The sequence below is a fragment of the Schistocerca americana genome, chromosome 3 (assembly GCF_021461395.2).
Source record: "Schistocerca americana isolate TAMUIC-IGC-003095 chromosome 3, iqSchAmer2.1, whole genome shotgun sequence".
NCBI classification, from domain to species: Eukaryota; Metazoa; Arthropoda; class Insecta; order Orthoptera; family Acrididae; genus Schistocerca; species Schistocerca americana.
In genome coordinates this window covers 592,483,776-592,503,644 of record NC_060121.1, presented here as the reverse complement: position 1 = coordinate 592,503,644, position 19,869 = coordinate 592,483,776, and the positions used below count along the sequence as shown (strand labels likewise).

General features: G+C 40.3%; 1 protein-coding gene across 1 annotated transcript in view; it reads right to left on the bottom strand.

The window, feature by feature from the left end:
* LOC124605384 (TATA box-binding protein-associated factor RNA polymerase I subunit B) overlaps window positions 1–19,869 on the bottom strand; it is a 309,701-nt gene that overhangs the window by 86,922 nt on the left and 202,910 nt on the right. The window contains exon 7 of the mRNA XM_047137024.1: window positions 17,411–17,643. Coding sequence (XP_046992980.1) covers window positions 17,411–17,643 — 233 coding nt within the window. The remainder of the gene's footprint in view (window positions 1–17,410; window positions 17,644–19,869) is intronic.

Sequence of the window (19,869 nt, the reverse complement as noted above, 5' to 3'; positions counted from 1 at the left end):
TCCCATTTTGCACAGAGGTGTAAAAATCCATACCACATCTCTTGGGCGCTATCTTATTGGGAGATGCTCAGTGTTATAGTGCTCTGAATCTTCCTCCTGTGTGCCACTTGTCTTGCTTCCTCAGACCTGGTGATGAGATATTTCATGTAGTCATCCTGAGTATTGTTTTTTAAAACAGGATCAGCACATTCATTATCATATTGGTCTCACAGCCATGGAGTAGAAAGAATGGTGTGAATCTTACAGCATCTTATTTGAAAATGTCACGATGAGCAGTATTGTATCCCAGTCTCCGTGTTCAATGTGAATTACATACAGAGGATTTCTGCCAACATCTTATTACAGCATTCTGTGAGGCTATTCATCTGTAGGTTATGTTGCAAGGTGAGATTACCTCCAATACTAGTCTCAACTGGAAAACATATCTGTGATCAGTGATCACCACTAGGTATGCTCTGAGCTTCAAAATAATGTCTTCTCGAAGGAACAATGCAATTTCCGTAGCTTCAACAGTCAGCACAGCTTGGATGGCAATGTAGTGGGTGAGGTAGTCAGTGCAGACTATTATTCATCAATTCCCATTTGTTGACTGCAGGAATCTCCCCAAAAGGTCGATTCCAATTTGGTGGAATGGCATTGCTGCAAACGCAATTGGTATTAGAAGCCACAGAGGTAATTGTGGCAAGTACTTCCATTACCGGCATAAGTTACAGTGGTTCATAAAATGTCTAACAGATCAGTACAGACCTGACCGGTAACATACAAGTCTCATTCTGTCAACAGTCTTCACAAATCCCAGGCGACTAAATGTTGGAGTGTCATTGAAAAGCTACAGGACAACTGGTCATAGATGAGTTGGGATAACGAGCAACCATTTCTGCCCCATTAGTTCCTATCATGCAATGTTCCTTTATTAATTGTAATCCTCTTCTGTTTGGTTCCTCCTCCTTCAAAGCAGTGCTGCACCTTGCCTCTGTTCAGCAATAACGTCATTTACTGCATCAATGACAGAGATTTCATTTGTGCTGCTGTATTCTACCACACAATTCCTTGAAAGGCAGTCAGTGACACAATATCTGCAGCTACTTTTGCACGCCTCTGTAAAGTAATGCTACTGGAGCATTAGTGCCCCCTGACAGATCCTTTAGGCTAGTCAGCCAGCATAGAGAATGGTGCCCCTTCACAGTGATGAATGGTTTGCAAAATAAATAGCATCGAAACTAGTTGATGGGCCATACAAACTGGAAGGCACTCTTACTCAGTTGCAGAATAGTTTATTTAGGACAGTGAGAGTACTTTAGAAGCACAAGCTATGGCCTTTTCAGCACCCTCCTAAATTTTCAATAGAAATGAGTGTACCCCATGATCATTGGCATTGGCGTGAAGTTCTGTCTTTGCGCCCTTGTCATAAAATGCTAGTGCTGGAAAAGATTCCAGTGCCTCTTTAAGCACAAGGAAAGATGTTTCTTGCACTTCATTTCAGGAAAATTTTGCTTCTCCTTGCAGTGTTTCTTGCAAAGAATGTGACCTGATACAGAAACCCGTTATGAATCTTTGGTAGTATGAGCACATTCTGAGAAAATATAACACATCAAAAATGTGCCAAGGGGTCAGAAAATCTGTGACTATTTTTATTTTCTCTGGATCAGGATGGACTCCACTGTCATGATGTAGGTGTCCCAAGATTTTTATTTTTTGGGTGACAAAAGAGTCTTCAGGTGGAGGTGCGCTTCAGGTGGAGGTGCGCAGTCTGAACGCACCTCAACACAGTTGTCCAGTGACTTAGATATTCTTCTTACGTCTTTGAAAAACTGACAATGACATCCAGACAGCAAAGACATGTCACCAATTTAAAGTGTTGAAACTGGTTGTCCACAATATGCTCATACATGGCTGGGGCAATTCATAGTCCAAACAGCTTAACTTTGAATTCACAGAGGGCATCAGGTCTTATGAAGGTAATCATTTAACCCGTCAGGCTCAATAACCCCAATCTGCCAGTTAGCTAAGAAATACTTTGCTTCTCTGAAGTGGCCTAGGGTGTCACCAGTGAATGCCAAAGGGTTGTGATGTGTTGAATCTTCAGTAGCTGACGCAGGAACGCCATGTGCCAACCTTCTTCATCACAAGGACCACAGGAGAGGACCAAGAACTCCTTGAAGGATCAATAATGTCATCTTGCAGAATTTTCTGCACATTCTCCCAAACTATGTGTCATCCAACAGCAAAATTCTATATGAGTTCTGGCTAATTGGTGTATGGCCTCCAGTGTTGACACAGTATTTTACTATGAGCTGCTTGGTCTCTCTCTTCTCCACTCCAAAAGTTAAAAGCACCTGAAAACATGCAGAATGGCTAACACTTGCTGATGTTACTACTTGGAAAGGCCATATCTTACTGTAAGTTTGACAGCAGCTTCCTCCACTGCATTTCCTGTAGTATTAGTGACCTTGATTCTTCATCAATGGCACTGAGCTGCCCATCCTAGACTAGTTAAGCTCTTACTACACACACACCTTTAGTGATGGGAGCTGCCATGACAGTGACCCAAAGTTCTCCTTTACTATCTGCAGTGTTTAAATGATTGTCACTAGTACGTAAAATTATTTTGTGAGCCTGAATATCATTTTGCAAGGACAAAAGCTTCACAGTTTAAATAATAAGAGAAACTTCCCATTACAGCCCCCTCAGAATTAGTGGTAAGAGGGAGCAGAGGACAGCCCATCAAACTGAAACAGATCAAGCATAAAAACAGAAAGGACATGTAGTGAACTGTGGGAAAAAAAGCCAGTGAATGTTCCTATCTTAACAAGTGCAACACTGACTAAAATGCCTGAGTCATGGTGTCATGTTTAAGTGGTCATGGTGTTGGACTCCAAAGTGGACAAGCCGCATTAGAAGCTCCCTTCCATCAACCCCCCCCCCCCCCCCCCCAATTGTATTCAAATTTGTATCTGTGTAATGGTGTAACATCCATTTGCAACAGAAAGGTGTAAGGAAGGGACATCTAATGAAAGTTGATTTTGCGCAACTACACTGTTAGCAGCTAAAAGGAATTGGCTTCTGAATGGGAACCACAAACTTTTGATGATAAGACATTTCAGAAATCATACTTAAGGAAAAATCGGTTGTAAATTCAGCTAAAATATCTGAGTGCTTCAATGAGTACTTCATAAATGTAGCAAAATCTGATTTAGACATAGCAAATTATGAGCAGAAAGTAAATAGTTTTGAGTTAAGAGGCAATACTAGTGAATGTCTCAAAAAATTCAACACAGTCTCCACAAAATTGGTTGAAACATGCCGTACTCTCCTTAAACGACAAAAACTCTTCTGGTTGAGATGGGATACCCACCAAAATAATTTAAAAAGTTTACAACATAATAGCTCATTCTCTCTCTCTCATTATAAACAAATCCTCTGAAGAAGGTTACTTCCCTGATCTCTTGATATACGAGGAAAAAAAACATTGTTTAAAAAAAGGTTCAAAAGACGATATGGGAAATTATCACCACATCTCTATACTCCCTGTCATATCAAAAATATTTGAAAAAAAATGCTGCTTTACAGATACAAAGCTTCATCACACAGAATGATATCATTTCATATAGCCAATTTGGCTTCCAAAAAGGCAAAAACACAGCAGATGCGAAAAATGACTTTATCAAAAAAATTACTTCATCACTAGATAGGAAAGCTAAGGTCGCAGGAATATTCTGTGATCTTACAAAAGCATTCGACTCTGTAAACCATGCCCTGATGCTTTTCAAACTCAAACAGGTATGGAATAAGGGATATTTCTTTGAAATGGTTTTAATCATATCTCTTGGAGAGGAAACAAAGGGTAGTAATCACATCAAATGGAGCAGATCACTTCTCCAAGTGGAAAACTCTGTCACAAGGTGTTCCTCAAGGCTCAATCCTTGGATCTGTTTTATTCCTGTTCTGTGTAAATGACTTGCCTCTCAATATAAATACTCATTTAACTTTGTTTGCAGATGATACTCCTGCCCTAACTGAAAATGAAAATTCTGACAATATACCACAGCGTGTCATGAATACTTTAAGTGACCTGGAATACGTTAAGTGACCTGGAAACGTGGTTCAGTCAAAGTGGCTTAAGGCTAAACATTTCAAAAACCCACATGATGAGTTTTAAAACCAAACACTAAAAACTGAAGAAATCTGGTTAACTCACAACAATCAAAAAATGGAAGAACTTGAGTCAGTCAGGTTCCAGGGAATAAACTTAGACAGAACTTTGAGTTGGAATTCTCATATAGAATATCTAGCAAATAAATTAAACAGCCTCGCATTTACAATGGAAATTTTAGCCTGTGCCACTGATATGTCCACCAGGAAAATAGCATATTATAGCTACTTTTAATAAGTTATTCGATATGGCATAATTTTTTGGGGAAACTCGGGAAATTTTGCACGAATTTTAAAGTTGCAAAAAAGAATCATTTGCAACATGTGCTCTGCACAGCCGAGGGCATCATGTCGACCATTATTTAAAGACCTAAAAATATTAACTGTCCCCTCTTTATACATCTTTGAGGTGGTTCTTTTCCTATGCAGCAGAGCTGATGTATAAAAAAAAAAAATCATTTTGAACACTCATATGACACAAGACATAAAGAGAACTTTATGCTCACGTCTCATTGCTTAAAACTGTGTGCTCAGACTCCTCAGTATATAGCCATGAAAATTCACAACACAATAAAAGGATGTAACATAATGAATATGAAGATAAATATTTTAAAAAGCAAGTAACATGATATTCTAATTGAATGATGCTACTACTCTGTGGAAGACTTCATGAAGGATGAAGTGATACATTAAGCTGGATCCCTAAAATGGAATAAAAATTTATGATAGCTATAGTAGATGTAAATACTGTAAGTTTGACAAATTTCAAGTAAGTAAATTCTCCACAAAGTATTATTGTGACTGTTACAAAATTTTAAATAAGCAAATTGTAACCTTGACATGTCTCCGGTACATCAGATATATCTTCTGAAATTGTGTACATTATGAGATGAATGAAACACATTTCACACATCAGCCAATCCTACACCGGAAAACACTTCTGGTGTAGTGACAGTACATGTGTCAGATGACAGGAATCTTTTATCGACACAACTAACTTGTATGCCTGGTGAGTAAGATATGCCTCCTTGCCCAATTTGGGTACTCGAATGAATGTGAATGTCATCACTCACAAGGAAATCATGAAAACATATTAGTTTGACACATAAGCTGCAACAAATCGACACAACAGTTTCACAATCGCACAGTTTTACCTGTGCTCTATCAAAACATATTTTTTAATGTTTTGTAAAGTTGCGTTCCGTTTTGGAAATTCTGACGCTTGAATTTCTTTGTTGTAACATAGTCAAACCCATTTATTTGTTGTTTCCATTTCTGTGAGATGTCTATGTGATATCTTACCTCCTCTCACTATTCACCATATTTACTTGCAACAGTAATGTGTTCTTACTTCATGACTCATATTATACAACCAATGTATAATATGACATTTGCCATTACTACAGAAAGAGAACAAACATTTCAATGACTGGAGGACAATTCATAATTTTTTGTGTGTGTGTGTGTGTGTGTGTGTGTGTGTGTGTGTGTGTGTGTGTGTGTGTGTGGGGAGGGGAGGGGGGGGGGGGAGGGAAGAAAAATGGCATGAGAGAGTCTTGAACACGGCTCGTCCACTTTGCTGTCCAACACCATAACCACTTAAGCTTGATGCTGTGGCTCTTGCACTGCACTCGGTGTTGCGCTTGGACCATTCACTGTTTCGATTTTGCTTTTTTTTCACAATTCAGTACACCTTCTTCCGTTTTCATGCATGATCAGTGTTCTGATGGGGTATCCACTGGGCAATATTCCCACTAAATCTGAGGGGGGTGTGATGGGGAGTTTCCCTTAAGAGCATCTTGATTGTTGACTGGAATTCATCCCGATGATGGTGGGATAACAATGTCTTCAATAGCAAGTAATCATCCAGTGCAATCTTTGTAATCTGAAGCTCTGATCTTCACAGTGTGTGAGTGCTTGATTTGACTACATTCTGCTAAAATAATAAATCTGAATGGCTGTATTCTGTCATTGATGGCTATTCTTGCAATACAGTTTTGTGTCACATTGGTATATTTCCTATTTGTGCCCTTCAGCATAACTGCTTTTGTATCATGGTGCATAGTGTTCTTCAGCTGGTGATGGTAAGCATTTTATATTACAGAAAAAGAAGCCGGAATCGACTACCACCTGGACAGGTTGGTCATCAATGGCAATGTTGGTGAGATTTACTGACATCATGGTAACTGTCATCCATGGAGGATTTTCATTTTTGGTGGCTTCACCTCTACAGATGGTCATCTCACTTAGTTTGTCTGAATTTGAGAGCTAGGAGAGTTGCTGGTACCTCTGTACAATGATGAGGAAACTGCTATGGCATGCTGAGAGCCACCTGGGTAAGGCAATGAGCTTCTTGCGACAGGTCCACTATAATTATCTGCACTTGACTGACACAAACAGCACTGTTATGATGGCTGACATTTTGGGGTATAATAATCATTTAACACTCACCTCCTCTCTCAGCTGTAGCATATGTGATCAGAGCATTCATGGTGGAAACATACTGGCATGTTGTCCTCTGTCCTTCAAAAGACTGTTCTTCTGCAAGGTGTCATATTTAGTGGAAGAGTTGGTTGTACCTGCATTGGTCAGATACTGGTTTGTTCAGCTGATGGCAGCATGTTAAGTCCAAGTTGATCGAGTCCATTCTTCTTGGCAGAGACTGGTGCTAAAGATCGATACACCTCTTTTTCAATGTTTTCTGTTACCTCCTGATGTATAGGGTGGATATTCATGGCTGATACCTCTTGCATACTTAATTTGACCTATTTCTAGCTGCCATAAACTGCTGCATCTCTCCTTCATCAGAGTCTTTTCTGTTGCACTTGTTCAATGTACTGATCCCACTTGATGATTTCCTCAGTTGTTGTGACATGCTTTATCAGAAGAGCTTGGCACACATTATCTGTGCCTCCTTCCGAGTGCGAGATTTTTTTGGCTTCCGCGATATTCAGATTCACAAAATGCATAAGACTAAAACATTCTGTTCATAAAACTATGTCATTTGCTCTGACAATGGGCCCTGTTCTTAAATTCTTCTTCCACTAAGCAAACTTGCTGTTGATTGGCACGGAATGCTTTCTTCAGTTCGGCACAGAATTTGTCCCGAGTATTGAACTTCTCTTCATTATTCTCAAAGCACAGCTGAGCTGTACAGTCCAAATAAAAGTACACATTTGCCAAATGCATCATGCTATCCCACCTGTCCTTTCAGCCATTTCATGGGGTCCTGATCAGTGTTGCAGAAAAATACTGATGTATGCTTGATGCACAGCTGACTTACTGATGGCTTGGCATCCACTGGTCTCCTTAATGTACATACCTTAGGAATGATGTACTGCTTGGATTTATGTTGACTAATTGGATCCACAAGTGATGTAAATGTTTTGGAGTACCCAGCATTTTCACCAAACAATATCACACCATAACCACAGTCAAAGGCTAAACAGAAATCAGAGTCACCAATGAAGTATAATGTTTAGTGCTGAAATGACATTTATTACAGACACCAAATATACAGCTTTTTGTAAGCAGACACAAGGAGAGTTGGCTGCTGTCCATAAACAGATGGAAGCTGCATTGGCTACTGTTGACAAGCTTCTAGCTAATGCTCGAAGTTGCGGTGACATCGGGGTGCCAGTGACGAGACCTTTGGTGTCACAGGAATCCCCTGGTGGCCCGGATGTCACTCCGGCTTCCAATACGCAACATCTGACCGGTCCATCCTCACTCCAGAGTGGGTGGCACACAGTGGTGCGTTCATGTGTCACTGGGCAGAAGACGAAAGAGGGAGCAGGTCATGTGGTCTCACACCAGAGAAACATGTGACCAGTCTTGAATATGAAAAATTATAATTTGAGAGCTGTCATAAATAGCACATTTCACTGTGTCTTAATGATGGAAGAGAAATCACTTTTTGTAAATCCATTGCAGCTGCACAAACTTCTGAGTTAGGAACTTGTATCTTGATTTCATCAGCTTTTGTGGAACCCACAGCTTTCTTTGCTCTCCTCTAATGCAATTCTAGTTGCATTTTATTGTCTTTATTATTGGAAACACATCTCCATATGTCTTCAAGAACCTCACTTGTAGAACAGACGTCACTTGACACAAGATGAAATTTTAGCTCGGGGTATTTTTCTTTAAAGACTTTAGCATCAAAGCTGTATGTGATTTCAGTGTCTTCATGTTACTTTTGAAAATCCTTGAACAAAAAACAGTCAAGTCCTCCCTTAATTAGTCTTGGAATATTGGCTTTCTTGCCTTGGTATGGAATTGATATTATCAACAGCAAGCTTTTTATCTTCTGTATATTTCCTGTATTTTGTCTTATTTCCTTGCCTTTCTTCATACACAGTGTCAGCACTCCTCTTCCACTATGCTAATATCGAAACTCTTCTTTTGGTCAAACCTAGAAACTCATAAAATGTTCCATTACATACTTCTATTCATCTCCCTCACCATCAGGCAAAATGTAGCACACATTCGCTTCTATCATCTTTGGTACTGCCAGCTGTTCAGCACCTTCTTCTGTACACACCTGAGCAGTTTTGTTAATATCATTATTTACTTTTGATCTGCTCTTCACTTTACAAGCACGTATGTGAGACATTGCATAGGTTTTTGTTTCACTGTGTCTTTTAGTGAGTTGACATCATTAAACAACTTAACTTTCTGTTCATATGAAAGCTGTCTTTACTGAAACTGACATTTACAGGAAACCTGAAAGAGGGATCTCTGCAAGTAAGTAAATGATTCCATCTGGGTAGTTAACCACAACCTCATAATGAGAACAATCATTTATGTCAATATGAAATTCTTTTTAATAATTAATAGCATTAATAAACATGAACAGTGCTTATTTTGTTTCCATAACTTTTAATAAATGCTAAAAAAGGCGGTCAAGGCCTACCAGGTGATTGGGGAGCCTTTTCAGGTGAAATCACAGCATTGTCTTTCTGGGTATATTCATTTCTTTTGCTGCATAGTTTTTTCCTTTCATTTAGAGCACTAACTTCACCTCTTTTCCTCTATTTTGGGGAGTTTTCCTTCCCATTTTGCAGTATTGTGTATTATTTATCTATAATAATTACTTAAGCAAAGCCATATTGTTGCAAGCAAACCACGGAGCTACTTCCATTGCTAGCAATTCACACAAATGCGTGCCAAGACACCAACAGAGTGTTGGTGCATGACTCATTACTTGAATGTCAATGTTGGAGTTGGATACAAGTGTCATCTGGTGACAGCTGTAAACAATGTTCCTCTAGTGTTCTAATGGCTGTATCACAATATATGTTACTGGCATGGTAGAAGAATTTGACCAACGACACTAATTTACATTTTTTTTTATCTTGAGCTGGTTTTTACTTACATGCCAAAATTATCTCTAGCTTAACCTGCAAAGAACACACATAATGAGGAGGAGGGACTGGTGAATTCCACCATATTGAATTTCAGAAGTTGTGATAAATGTTACATTTAATCAGCAAAGTGTAAAGATAAGGTAACAGAAATGAATACAAGACACTGATCTACCACAAGGAGATGATATCTCAGGTGTTCTTGGCAAAAATTGTTTAACTGTATTCTTCCAGGTGTTCTGCTGATTTGTTTCCATTTTGTGCACAATAATTAAAAAACAAAACCATTTATTTTCTTCAGGTGCTGTTATGCGCACTCATTGCCTGGACTCCCAACAAACTGTCCGGTTGGCGTCCAGGCACCAAATACACACAATACCATCTGAAGGATGACTGGCTCAGTCGTTGAAATATTCTGTATAAAACGAAAACAACAACTTGGCTGAACACTCAGATGTACAAATTAATACACTGCAAGAATTCTAGAAAAAGCACTGCACCTGAAAATGAGCCTCTGCTGTAGCCTATTTTTGAATCAAACATTTGAGATCCTCGGCAAACACACAGTAAAGACTTAATGTATTTGCTGCTACATGTGTAACACTAGTTTAATCTGTATGTAACAGGAAACACAAATGATGACTGTTTGACTAAAAGTGACAGTCATCTCAAATGAAGTTCTCGAATAAATTTTCACTTTGTAGTGTAGTGTGTACTGATCTGAATTTTCCTGGCAGTGTGCTGGACCAGGACTCAAACCTGGGAGCTTTGCCTTTTGTGGCCAAGTGTTCCACCAACTGAACTACCCAAGAACAGCTCATGACTTGCCCTTACAACTTTACCTCTAACAGTACTCATCTCCTACCTTTCAAACTTCATGGAATATTTCCTGCAAACTTTGTGGGACTAGCACTCCTGGAGGAAAGGATATGGTGAAGACATGCCTAGTCACAACCCTGGGGATTGTTTACAGAATGAATTTTGACCCTGCAGCGGAGTGCCCACTGATGTGAAACATCCTGACAGATTAAAACAGTATGGCAGACTGGGACTCCAACTTGGGATCTTTGCCAGTCATGGGCAAGTGCTCTACTGACTGAAGTATCCAAGTACTTCTGCGAAGTTTGAAAAGAAGGAGATGAGGTACTGGCAGAGATAAAACTGTGAAATTGAGTCATGAATCATACTTTTATATCTCTGTCAGTAGAATACTTACCCAAAAAAGGCAAAAGTCCCAGATTCAAGCCCCCAGTCTGGCACACAGTTTTAATATGTCAGGAAGTTTCTAGAAAAGTTGTTCAGATAATCTGGAGAATCATTATACAATATACACTGAAAATAACTCAACTAAATGTCTAACATATGTAAGTTAAGAACCATAAGTATTAGGACACGTATGAAGTCATACAAACGGTCTTATTTCTCTGGATCCAGACATGAATGGGACAAAAAAAGGTAGCACTTAACAATCATGATAATAACAACATAGGAGAATTTTGACAGCACACAATATTGCACAGCTGACAAGTTATTTTACAGTTGCAATCATTTTAGTCATCTAAGTCTGAAGCTAATGTCATAATCTCATTTTTTACTTGAGTTCAGGTGATGGTGACAGATGAAACAATATATAGGTTCCGATCTGCTTTGTGTAAATCTAGCATAATTTGTCTACTGGTACATAAAATATAGAACTACTTGAATCATATAAGGTTCTGCCGTGTCCAGTTAATACGCTGTTGCAAATTTATGTGATATTTTGAATCGGTTTTAAAGAACCAAACAAAAACACACTTCATCACCATATACAAGGTGCTACCTACATTAGGGTCATTTCTAAGTTACGCACGGGATGAATTTACAGTTTAAAAAATTCCTCCATAAAAGGACCCCTAGTTTCATTTGTAAAGTGTAATGAAAGTCAAAGACACTACATTGCAAAACTGATTATAAGAGGAACACGTATTTTGTGAGATGATGATTTACAACTGACAACAACCTTTTCCTGTAATGGGGCATATAAAATTCTGCATTTCATCCCATAATAATAAATGTTGCTACAAATGAGTGGCATTGGCTTGCCAGTGAAAGAGATACTAAAATAATGTGCTGGCATAAGCCATTACCAGCACACTGGTCAGCAAAGATGTAGTGTGAAGATCAATAGTAGGTGCTGGATCAAGCATGTCTATCAGGAGAGAGGGCAGACACACACGAACAAGCAACAAGCCACCAACACCCTCTCAACATAATGTATTTAGGCCACTGCTGCTGACTGGAGAGCCTCACTGACTCAACTCACTAATCCAGGTTGGTGTCTGTCATTCAGTTGCAGAGCAGGATAGTTCAGCACAGGCTATGCCACTACATAATAACCAGAACTGTGAATGTAGAAAGATTACAGATATTGTCCGCGCGAGGACTATTACTGGTGAGCCGGTACCACAACACGTGGACTCTATTCGAGATAAGTAAATACTTCAAGTTCATATAACTAAAGAAATGTATTAATCCACATGTGCATTTGTGTTGAAGAAAGACAATACCGGTTGCCCATAACAACATCCTCTACCTCGCTTCTTTACAGTACAAGACTCTTAAGTGGCGACGAGGATAATTCAGTGGCAATCGAAGTTAATCAATTGGGCCAAAGATTTTGCTTGCTTCTCTTGTGTTTTAGCTTGCAGGGGTGATCGTGTTCAAGTGTTTGCTACTTTGTTGTTGTGTTCTTGCACGTATTTCACAAGGGGAGCAGCAGAACTAATCAAATTTCTCTTTTCAGGGGCTTTGCTTGCTTTTTGATATAGCGTATTTGTTTAAGCCACGAATTCCCCACCACTCCACCCCCTGCCCCCGTGCCTCAGCTGCAAATGGCCAATGTGATGCATCTAACACAAGTTTTCAGTTTCAGAACCAACAAATCGCTACCTTACTGACAACGGTACAAGAACTACTGGCTGCACAAGTTGCGTCAACCACACAACCAACCAACCAGCCCGACACAAGTGCTACTAACCAGTACATTGACATTCTGGCAATTTAAAGACATAGAAGAGGAATGGCTTGAATATCTCACTCAATTCCAACCACACTGTCAAGTTACAATACTTCCTTCGGGGTCCCCCTGTTCAGGTCAATACAAAAACTATTCCCAACCGCACCTCCCAACAAACTCAGCTATGACCAAATAATCGCTGCATTAACTCAGTACTATGACCAGCAAGTCCAAGTAGCTGCAGGTAGATACCAGTTCTTTCACTTGCAGAAAAAGCCAGAACAGACATACCGCGCATGGTACACAGAATTAAGGGGCTTGACTAGGAAGTGAAAATTTAAGTGTAGTTGCGGCAACTTTTACAGTGATTTAATGATTCGCGATGCAATGACATTCAATGTCCCAGATAGTAGAATATAGGAACAGATCTTAAAGTACTCTGATCCATCACTTCCCCAAGTATTGCAAATCTTAGAGCAATATTATTTGGGTGACATAGCAGCCAATAAGTCTGACCAGGCTCCAATGCGTTGGGTCGAGTCACCTCTTGCTCGCGACCACTCCAAGCAGCCAGAACATAGAGCACTTACACAGACATGCGGACAGCCATGTAGACATGTGAACAGGCCTGTGAATTTAGTGAAGTCTTGCCCTAGAAGTTTTGCTCACCATAAAAGACAGGATTGCCCATCACATATTGCAATGTGTTACATGTGTGGTAAAAAAGGCCATGTCCAAGCAGTTTGTTTGAAATGGCACAAAAATGCCAATTTTACCCGCTCCCAGAAAAAACAGGCTTGTGCACTTGCAGTGAATGCAGTGTTTTCAACAGCTTCTGAGAAAAGAAAGATTAAGGTTGTGTCTCCTTCTCGCCCTAGCGCTCTACAACAACTTTCTAACAAACTATTTGTCTCATTACGAATTGCTGGCTGTCGTGTGAACTTTCAGTTAGATACAGGTGTCTCAGTAGCTTTGCTTAATCGCACCACAGAAGAACAGTTAGGCTCACCATGGCTTTCTAAATCTAGGGAGCACCTCACTGCTTATAACAGACAGCAAATTCCAGTGCTTGGACAGTGTAGTTTGCCTGCCACTTACAAATCTCACACTAGGACAGTGAATTTTACTGTGTTGAAATCAAGAGACAGTGGCAACATATTTGGTCTAGATGCCTTTGATTTGTTTGCGCTCAGCATCCAAGACAATGTAATTTCAGTCTCGGCTTTTGACCCGACAGACAATGTAGCTAGCTTGCTTAAAGAATTTCCTGAATTATTTTCAGAAGGAATGGAAAAAGCTAATAACTTTGCAGCACATGTTACACTGAAAGACAATGCACAGCCTAAGCTTTTCCAGGCCCACCCCATTCCAATTGCTTTAAGATAAAAAGCAGTCAGTAAATTGAAACAATTGCAAGATAATGGTGTAATTGCTCCCATTGAAGTTAGTCAATGGGCAAGTCCTATCATTTTGATGCCTAAGTCTTCTGGTCATATTCGCATTTGTGCTGACTTCAAGTCTACACTCAACCCACAGACAGTAGTTGATACTTATCCATTACCTCGCCCTGAGGAACTCATCGTCAGGCTTGGTGCAGGATGATGCTTTTCTAAGATAGATTTGCGTGATGTCTACTTGCAATTCCACTCGATGAAGAATCACAGGAAGTGTTTGCTGTAAATACACACTGAGGACTGTTCAAGTATTTGCAGTTGCCATTCAGCAGTGCTTCTGCACCCACCATTTTTCAACGTTACTTGGCACTGATGACTGCAAAAGTGCCATTTTGTTCAAACTACCATGACGATATTGTCACCTCAGGTCATGCACCAGAGGAACACATTGCCAATTTGTGTACTCTTTCTTGAGTGTTGTCAGAAAGAGTGCTCAAGTGTTGTCCCGAAAAGTGTTACTTTTTTCAAACTGAACTGCAGTACTTAGGTCATGTGATAAACAGTCAGGGTATGCACCCCCTCCAATCTCGTTTGCTTGCAATCCATGACCTGCCTGTTCCTCGCAATGATGTATATGAACTGCAGTCAGTGCTAGGCAAGATGACATACTACATTCGGTTTATACTGAATGCCATTCAGATTGCGGCTCCATTGCATCGCTTGTGTCACAAAAATGTACCTATTGTGTGGACTAGAGACTGTCAAGACGCATTTCAGAAATTCAAAAATGCCTCAGATGTATAGTGCATTTTCACCCTGACAAGCCAGTAGTTTTGCAAGTTGATGCTTCCTCCTATGGAACTGGCACTGTGCTTTCACACAGGACTGGTGAACAAGACAGAACTATTGCTTTTGCCTCGAAGTTGTTAATTCAAATTCAACACAATTATTCTCAAATAGAAAAAGAGGTTCTCTCTACTGTGTATGGTGTGACCAAATTACATCACTATTTGTATGGTTGCATGTTCTTTTTAGTAAGAGGTCACATGCCTTTGCAATCCTTGTTTCATCCATCACAGCCAGTTCCTTCATGCACTGCTCAGAAGTTGCAATGATGGGCTTTGTTGTCGTTGCAGTATCAGTATGAAATTGTGTACAGACCTACAGCAAAGCATGACAACGCAGACACCCTATCTCACTTTCCAATTGGCCCAGAATCTGATTTTGATGCACCTGCTGCATCTTATTGCCAAATCAATGCGCAGGACTCTGAATTGCTGTAATCTTTTCCCTTCCACTACAGAAAGATTGCACAGGCCACGGAAGCAGACTCAGGTCTCAAGACTGTTTCATTACATTCACACATCTTGGCCTCATTCACTGAACAGTGTCCAGAGCTCAGTTGTGCACCGATATTTTGCAGATCGGCATAACCTTTCACAACAACAAAGTGTGATTCTAATTCAAAATGACAATGTGCTTATTCCCAGAGTGTTGCAAAAGGACATGTCGCAATTGCGACACCAAGGACATCAGTGAATTGTTTTCACAAACAGTTAGCGCAATGGCACTGTACATGGCAGGGCACGGATGCTCATATTGAACAGATGACGTCACAGGGTCGCGCATGCATGGAAAACCAGTTCACTCCACTACAAACATTTGCAGCTTGGCCTAAGACACAATCGCCATGTTAACAAGCACACAATGATTTTGCAGGACCATTTTGGAACACTCATTGGGTCATAGCGGTAGTCTCTTTCAGCAAGTTCCCCTTTGCTGTCCCTATGGCTTCTATCATGTCACATAGCACCATTCAAGTGTTGTACTCCATATTTCGCATAGAAGGTTTGCCAGAAGCACTTGTGTCAGACAAAGGACTACAGTTCACTTCAAGTGATTTTGAACAGTTTTGTGAACGAAATGGCATTCGTCATCTAACAAGTGCTCTGTTTCATCCCCAGTCCAATGGAGAAGCAGAATGCTTCGTACACACTTTTAAACAACAGATGGCCAAGCTTCGCATCACCCACATATGAGAACAAGTGCTGCAATTCTTTCTCACCTCCTATCACTCCACCCCCGAGACGGACCATCACCGGCAGAACTTCTGCATGGCTGCTGCCATCAGATGCTGCTACACTTGTTCCGCCCACTGCAGCATCTGGCACCGCCAACGGTCTGCAAGTATCGCTTTGTGCAGCGTGACCTTGTTTTTTTCAGAGTTTATGACAACTGTGAGCACTGGGAAAGTGGCATGATCCAGGAACACATTGGCTCTTTTATGTACTTGATTGCAGATCCTGATGGTTTGCAGTACCGCCACAGGAACCACAAATTTGTACATATCAATTGCCACTTGATTCTGCTGATTTTCTTCCCACAGATTCATGGCCTCATGAATGCCGCCCAATTATGCTACCAGGCAACCCAGCAGGAGTAGATGGAAGATGTACCCTCGCCCCCGCTCGCCAATCCAATGGACATAGACCCATCATTGCCGTCGCTGTCATTACCCCAGGACATGCCCTCAGGGCTGGACGTGTGCCCCGGCAGCAGTTTTCTGGAGGATCTTTCTGTTGCCTCACAAGCCAGATGGTGGGGTACAGCCTGGATTATGCCATCCTCAACAATCACGGATCCTGGCTCATCCGTCCAGTGTCCTGGCTCCGCCCTGTTGTTGTCTGCATACCCCATACTTAACAAGGGTGCCCATTTTCGGGCAGAGAAATGTGCTGGCATAAGCTCTTGCCAGCACATACGTCGGCAAAGATGTAGCATGAAGATCGATAGTAGCCACTGGATCAAGTGTACTTATCACGAGAGAGGCCAGAGACACAAGCACTAGCAACAAGCCACCAACACCCTCTCGACAGCAATTATTTATGCTGCCACTGCTGGCCAAAGGACCTCACTGACTCGACTCTTACTCCAGGTTGGCATCTGTCATTCATTTGTGGTATGGCACAATTCAGCAAAGGCTATGCCAATAGAAAGCAACCAGAATTGTGAGTATAGCAAGGTTACCAATACTGTCTGCATGAGGTCTATTACTGATGAGCTTGTACCACAACACACCGACTCTAAACAAGATAAGTAAAAACGTCGAGTTCATATAAATAAAGAGACGTATTAATCCACGTGTGCATTTGTGTTGTAGAAAGAGGATACCGGCCACCGATAACAACATCCTCTCCCTTGCTTCCTAACAGTACAAGACTCTACACATAAACTGTATTTGAGATTAAGAAAATCTTATTACATGAAGACACAAAATTAAACATAGAGACTGAAATATTTCAAATGACTCTCTGACAAAATAAGCCTACACAAAATAACTGAATGCATATCATAAGCATACACTATTGATGAAGTAAGTAAATTCCTCCTTATAGAAATGTGAAACCTTCACAAGTTATTGTTCCTAGATCAGCAGTCTGTCATTAGATTCACAAATATTTTAAAGCACAAAGTCAAAGTTCACTAAAAAATTGTGTAACACATACCTGGCAACCCTAATTCATGGACCTGCCGTTCAACTAACTTATGAACATCTGGAACTGGCACATATTTCACGCCCAACCACTTTATTAAAAGTCCAGTGCCTTTTAATATAGTGGAATAATTTGCACTTTGCACTGATGCACCAAACTGTGTTCTATCGCTTTTCTTGATGCAAACTCCTTGAGGGAAGAAATGTGTCACATGTTGATATGATAGGTGCCCTTCTCTGATCCATCTGTAATCAAATATAACAAAAAGATTTAGAAAGAGGGCAAATTAGCTGCTCTTCTATGAATGAAAATAATTTACGAATTCTGATACATTTCTGATGTAGTGGTTGCCACGGCTATCAGTCCACTAAATGAAAAAAAGGGTTCATGTTTGTAGCAGCAATGGAATACATGTATAACTAAATGTTTTGTTCGAAATAAGAATAATAATGTGAGTCAACTACCAACACCCACAAGAAAACTAGTCATAATTAGCAAAATAGACCAGTTTGTAAATGGAACTTCTTCAGATCTGATGAACGGGATGCACATTACATGAAAGTATTCTACTGCAATGTTGTCTTTCTCCAATGTTGCTACAGTAAGCAACTGCTGTCAAGCAATAGAATCAAGAAAATAATGCACAATACCTTTTGCCAATTTTTCATGTTATAATGCTGAAACTACAGCTGCAGTTTGAACATGCAACAAACTAGACTAATTGTTACTTCATTTTTAAATTGGCATATTGTTAGATAAATATGACTAAGCATTAATTTTAGGATAGCCAGTTATCAGGCAAGAAATTTTAACTCTTTTCTGTACACTTGTCACTGTGAAGACAAACATATAATGGAGAGTCTAGGTTAGAATATCAACGGCATTTAATTATGATCACGATGCATTGCTACTCATCATAAAAATGACACATTAAGTTGCAGACAAACACAATGCAAAGACTGTTACACATTTAGCTTTCAGCCAAAGCCTTCTCAAGAAAAGAAAACATGTGTATTTATACAAGCAAGCACACCTCATGCATACATGTCTTCTATCTCCGGCAGCTCCAGCTGGAATGCAACTGTCACACTGGATGAAGCAGCAATCCACAATGTGGCGGGGAAGGGGGAGGGTTAGCAAGGCATAGGTGGGGGGGGGGGGGGGGGGGGAGAAGAGCACTGTCTGACACAGTGTGCAGGGACAGATGGCAACAAGGCTGCCAGGTGCAGCGTCGGGAGGCTGTGGAGAAGGGGATGGGGAAGGAGAGGGGGGGGGGGACACAGGGCACAGAGAAGGGGAAAATATGGGTGGATGCATTGGCAGAGAGTGCCACACAGTAAGGGTGATGACACATGAATAACGAGAAGGTGATAAATTGTTGTGTGGACCATGTGGGGACAGTAGGTCACCGTAGGATGAGGCCATGATAATTTTGACAGTGTAAAATGTATAGTAATGATAACTCTCATCTGTGCAATTCAGAAAGCTGGTGGCAGAGGGGAGGATCCAGAAAGTGTGTGTTGTTAAGCAGTCACTACAATCAATGTTCAGATGCATGTTGTGCCACAGTGTAACATTATGCATATGTAGGCAAGCGACTTGGCTGCTTGGAAGTGGTATGACGGGAGGTGAAATTGTTGTACGGCTGAACACTAGCAGGTCCACAGCCCAGAACACACTGCAGCAGGTACGGGCAATTCCAGGTACAAAGACGAGCAGCGGCACTGTAAATGGGTAAATACAAAGTTGGGAATTTAGAATGCTGTGGCTCTCATGTCCTCTGTTCAGGAGATGCATCAAAAATGGCAAGCTGAAAGATGGCTTCTTGCAGCTCTCCAAAAATCTATAATAATTCACAGTCAAGTATTAAAGCAAATCTGAATACATCAGTAACACCAGAAAAATGTGGTGCATCCAATCATGCAACAATATTTCAATGTTTTTACAACTATGAAAGTTAGTATTTCACAGTAAATGAACATTTTCACAATGATCCTCCGAATTAACAACTTTTAAATGCTTCATGTGATTTCAACATATGATATCTCAGATGATAGCATTGAACTATAGCTATCATCTCGAAAGCTACACACCTGTATCTGTTTTACTTCTTGATTTATTACGTTTTTTATATGTTTTCATTATGCAAGTGTTTGTCAGAACACTGTATCCTCCATACCTACACAGCAAATGAGTACAGCATGAATACCTCACACTTTGTTATACTTTTGTCTTGTATTTAATGAACAGTCTATTATTTTGCAAGTAACTTTATTTAAATGTTAATTACAATTGATAATACAAAATCATGGCAGTTTAAGAAATGGACAACTGCATGTGTTAACTGACACCAACTTCGTAAAAGAGTACTGAAAGATGCTTCTGACAAGTAGGCCTGAATAACTGTTTACACAATATTTAATGACAATCTGTTGTCATTTGTCATGAGTGCACATGCACCAGAATACTGG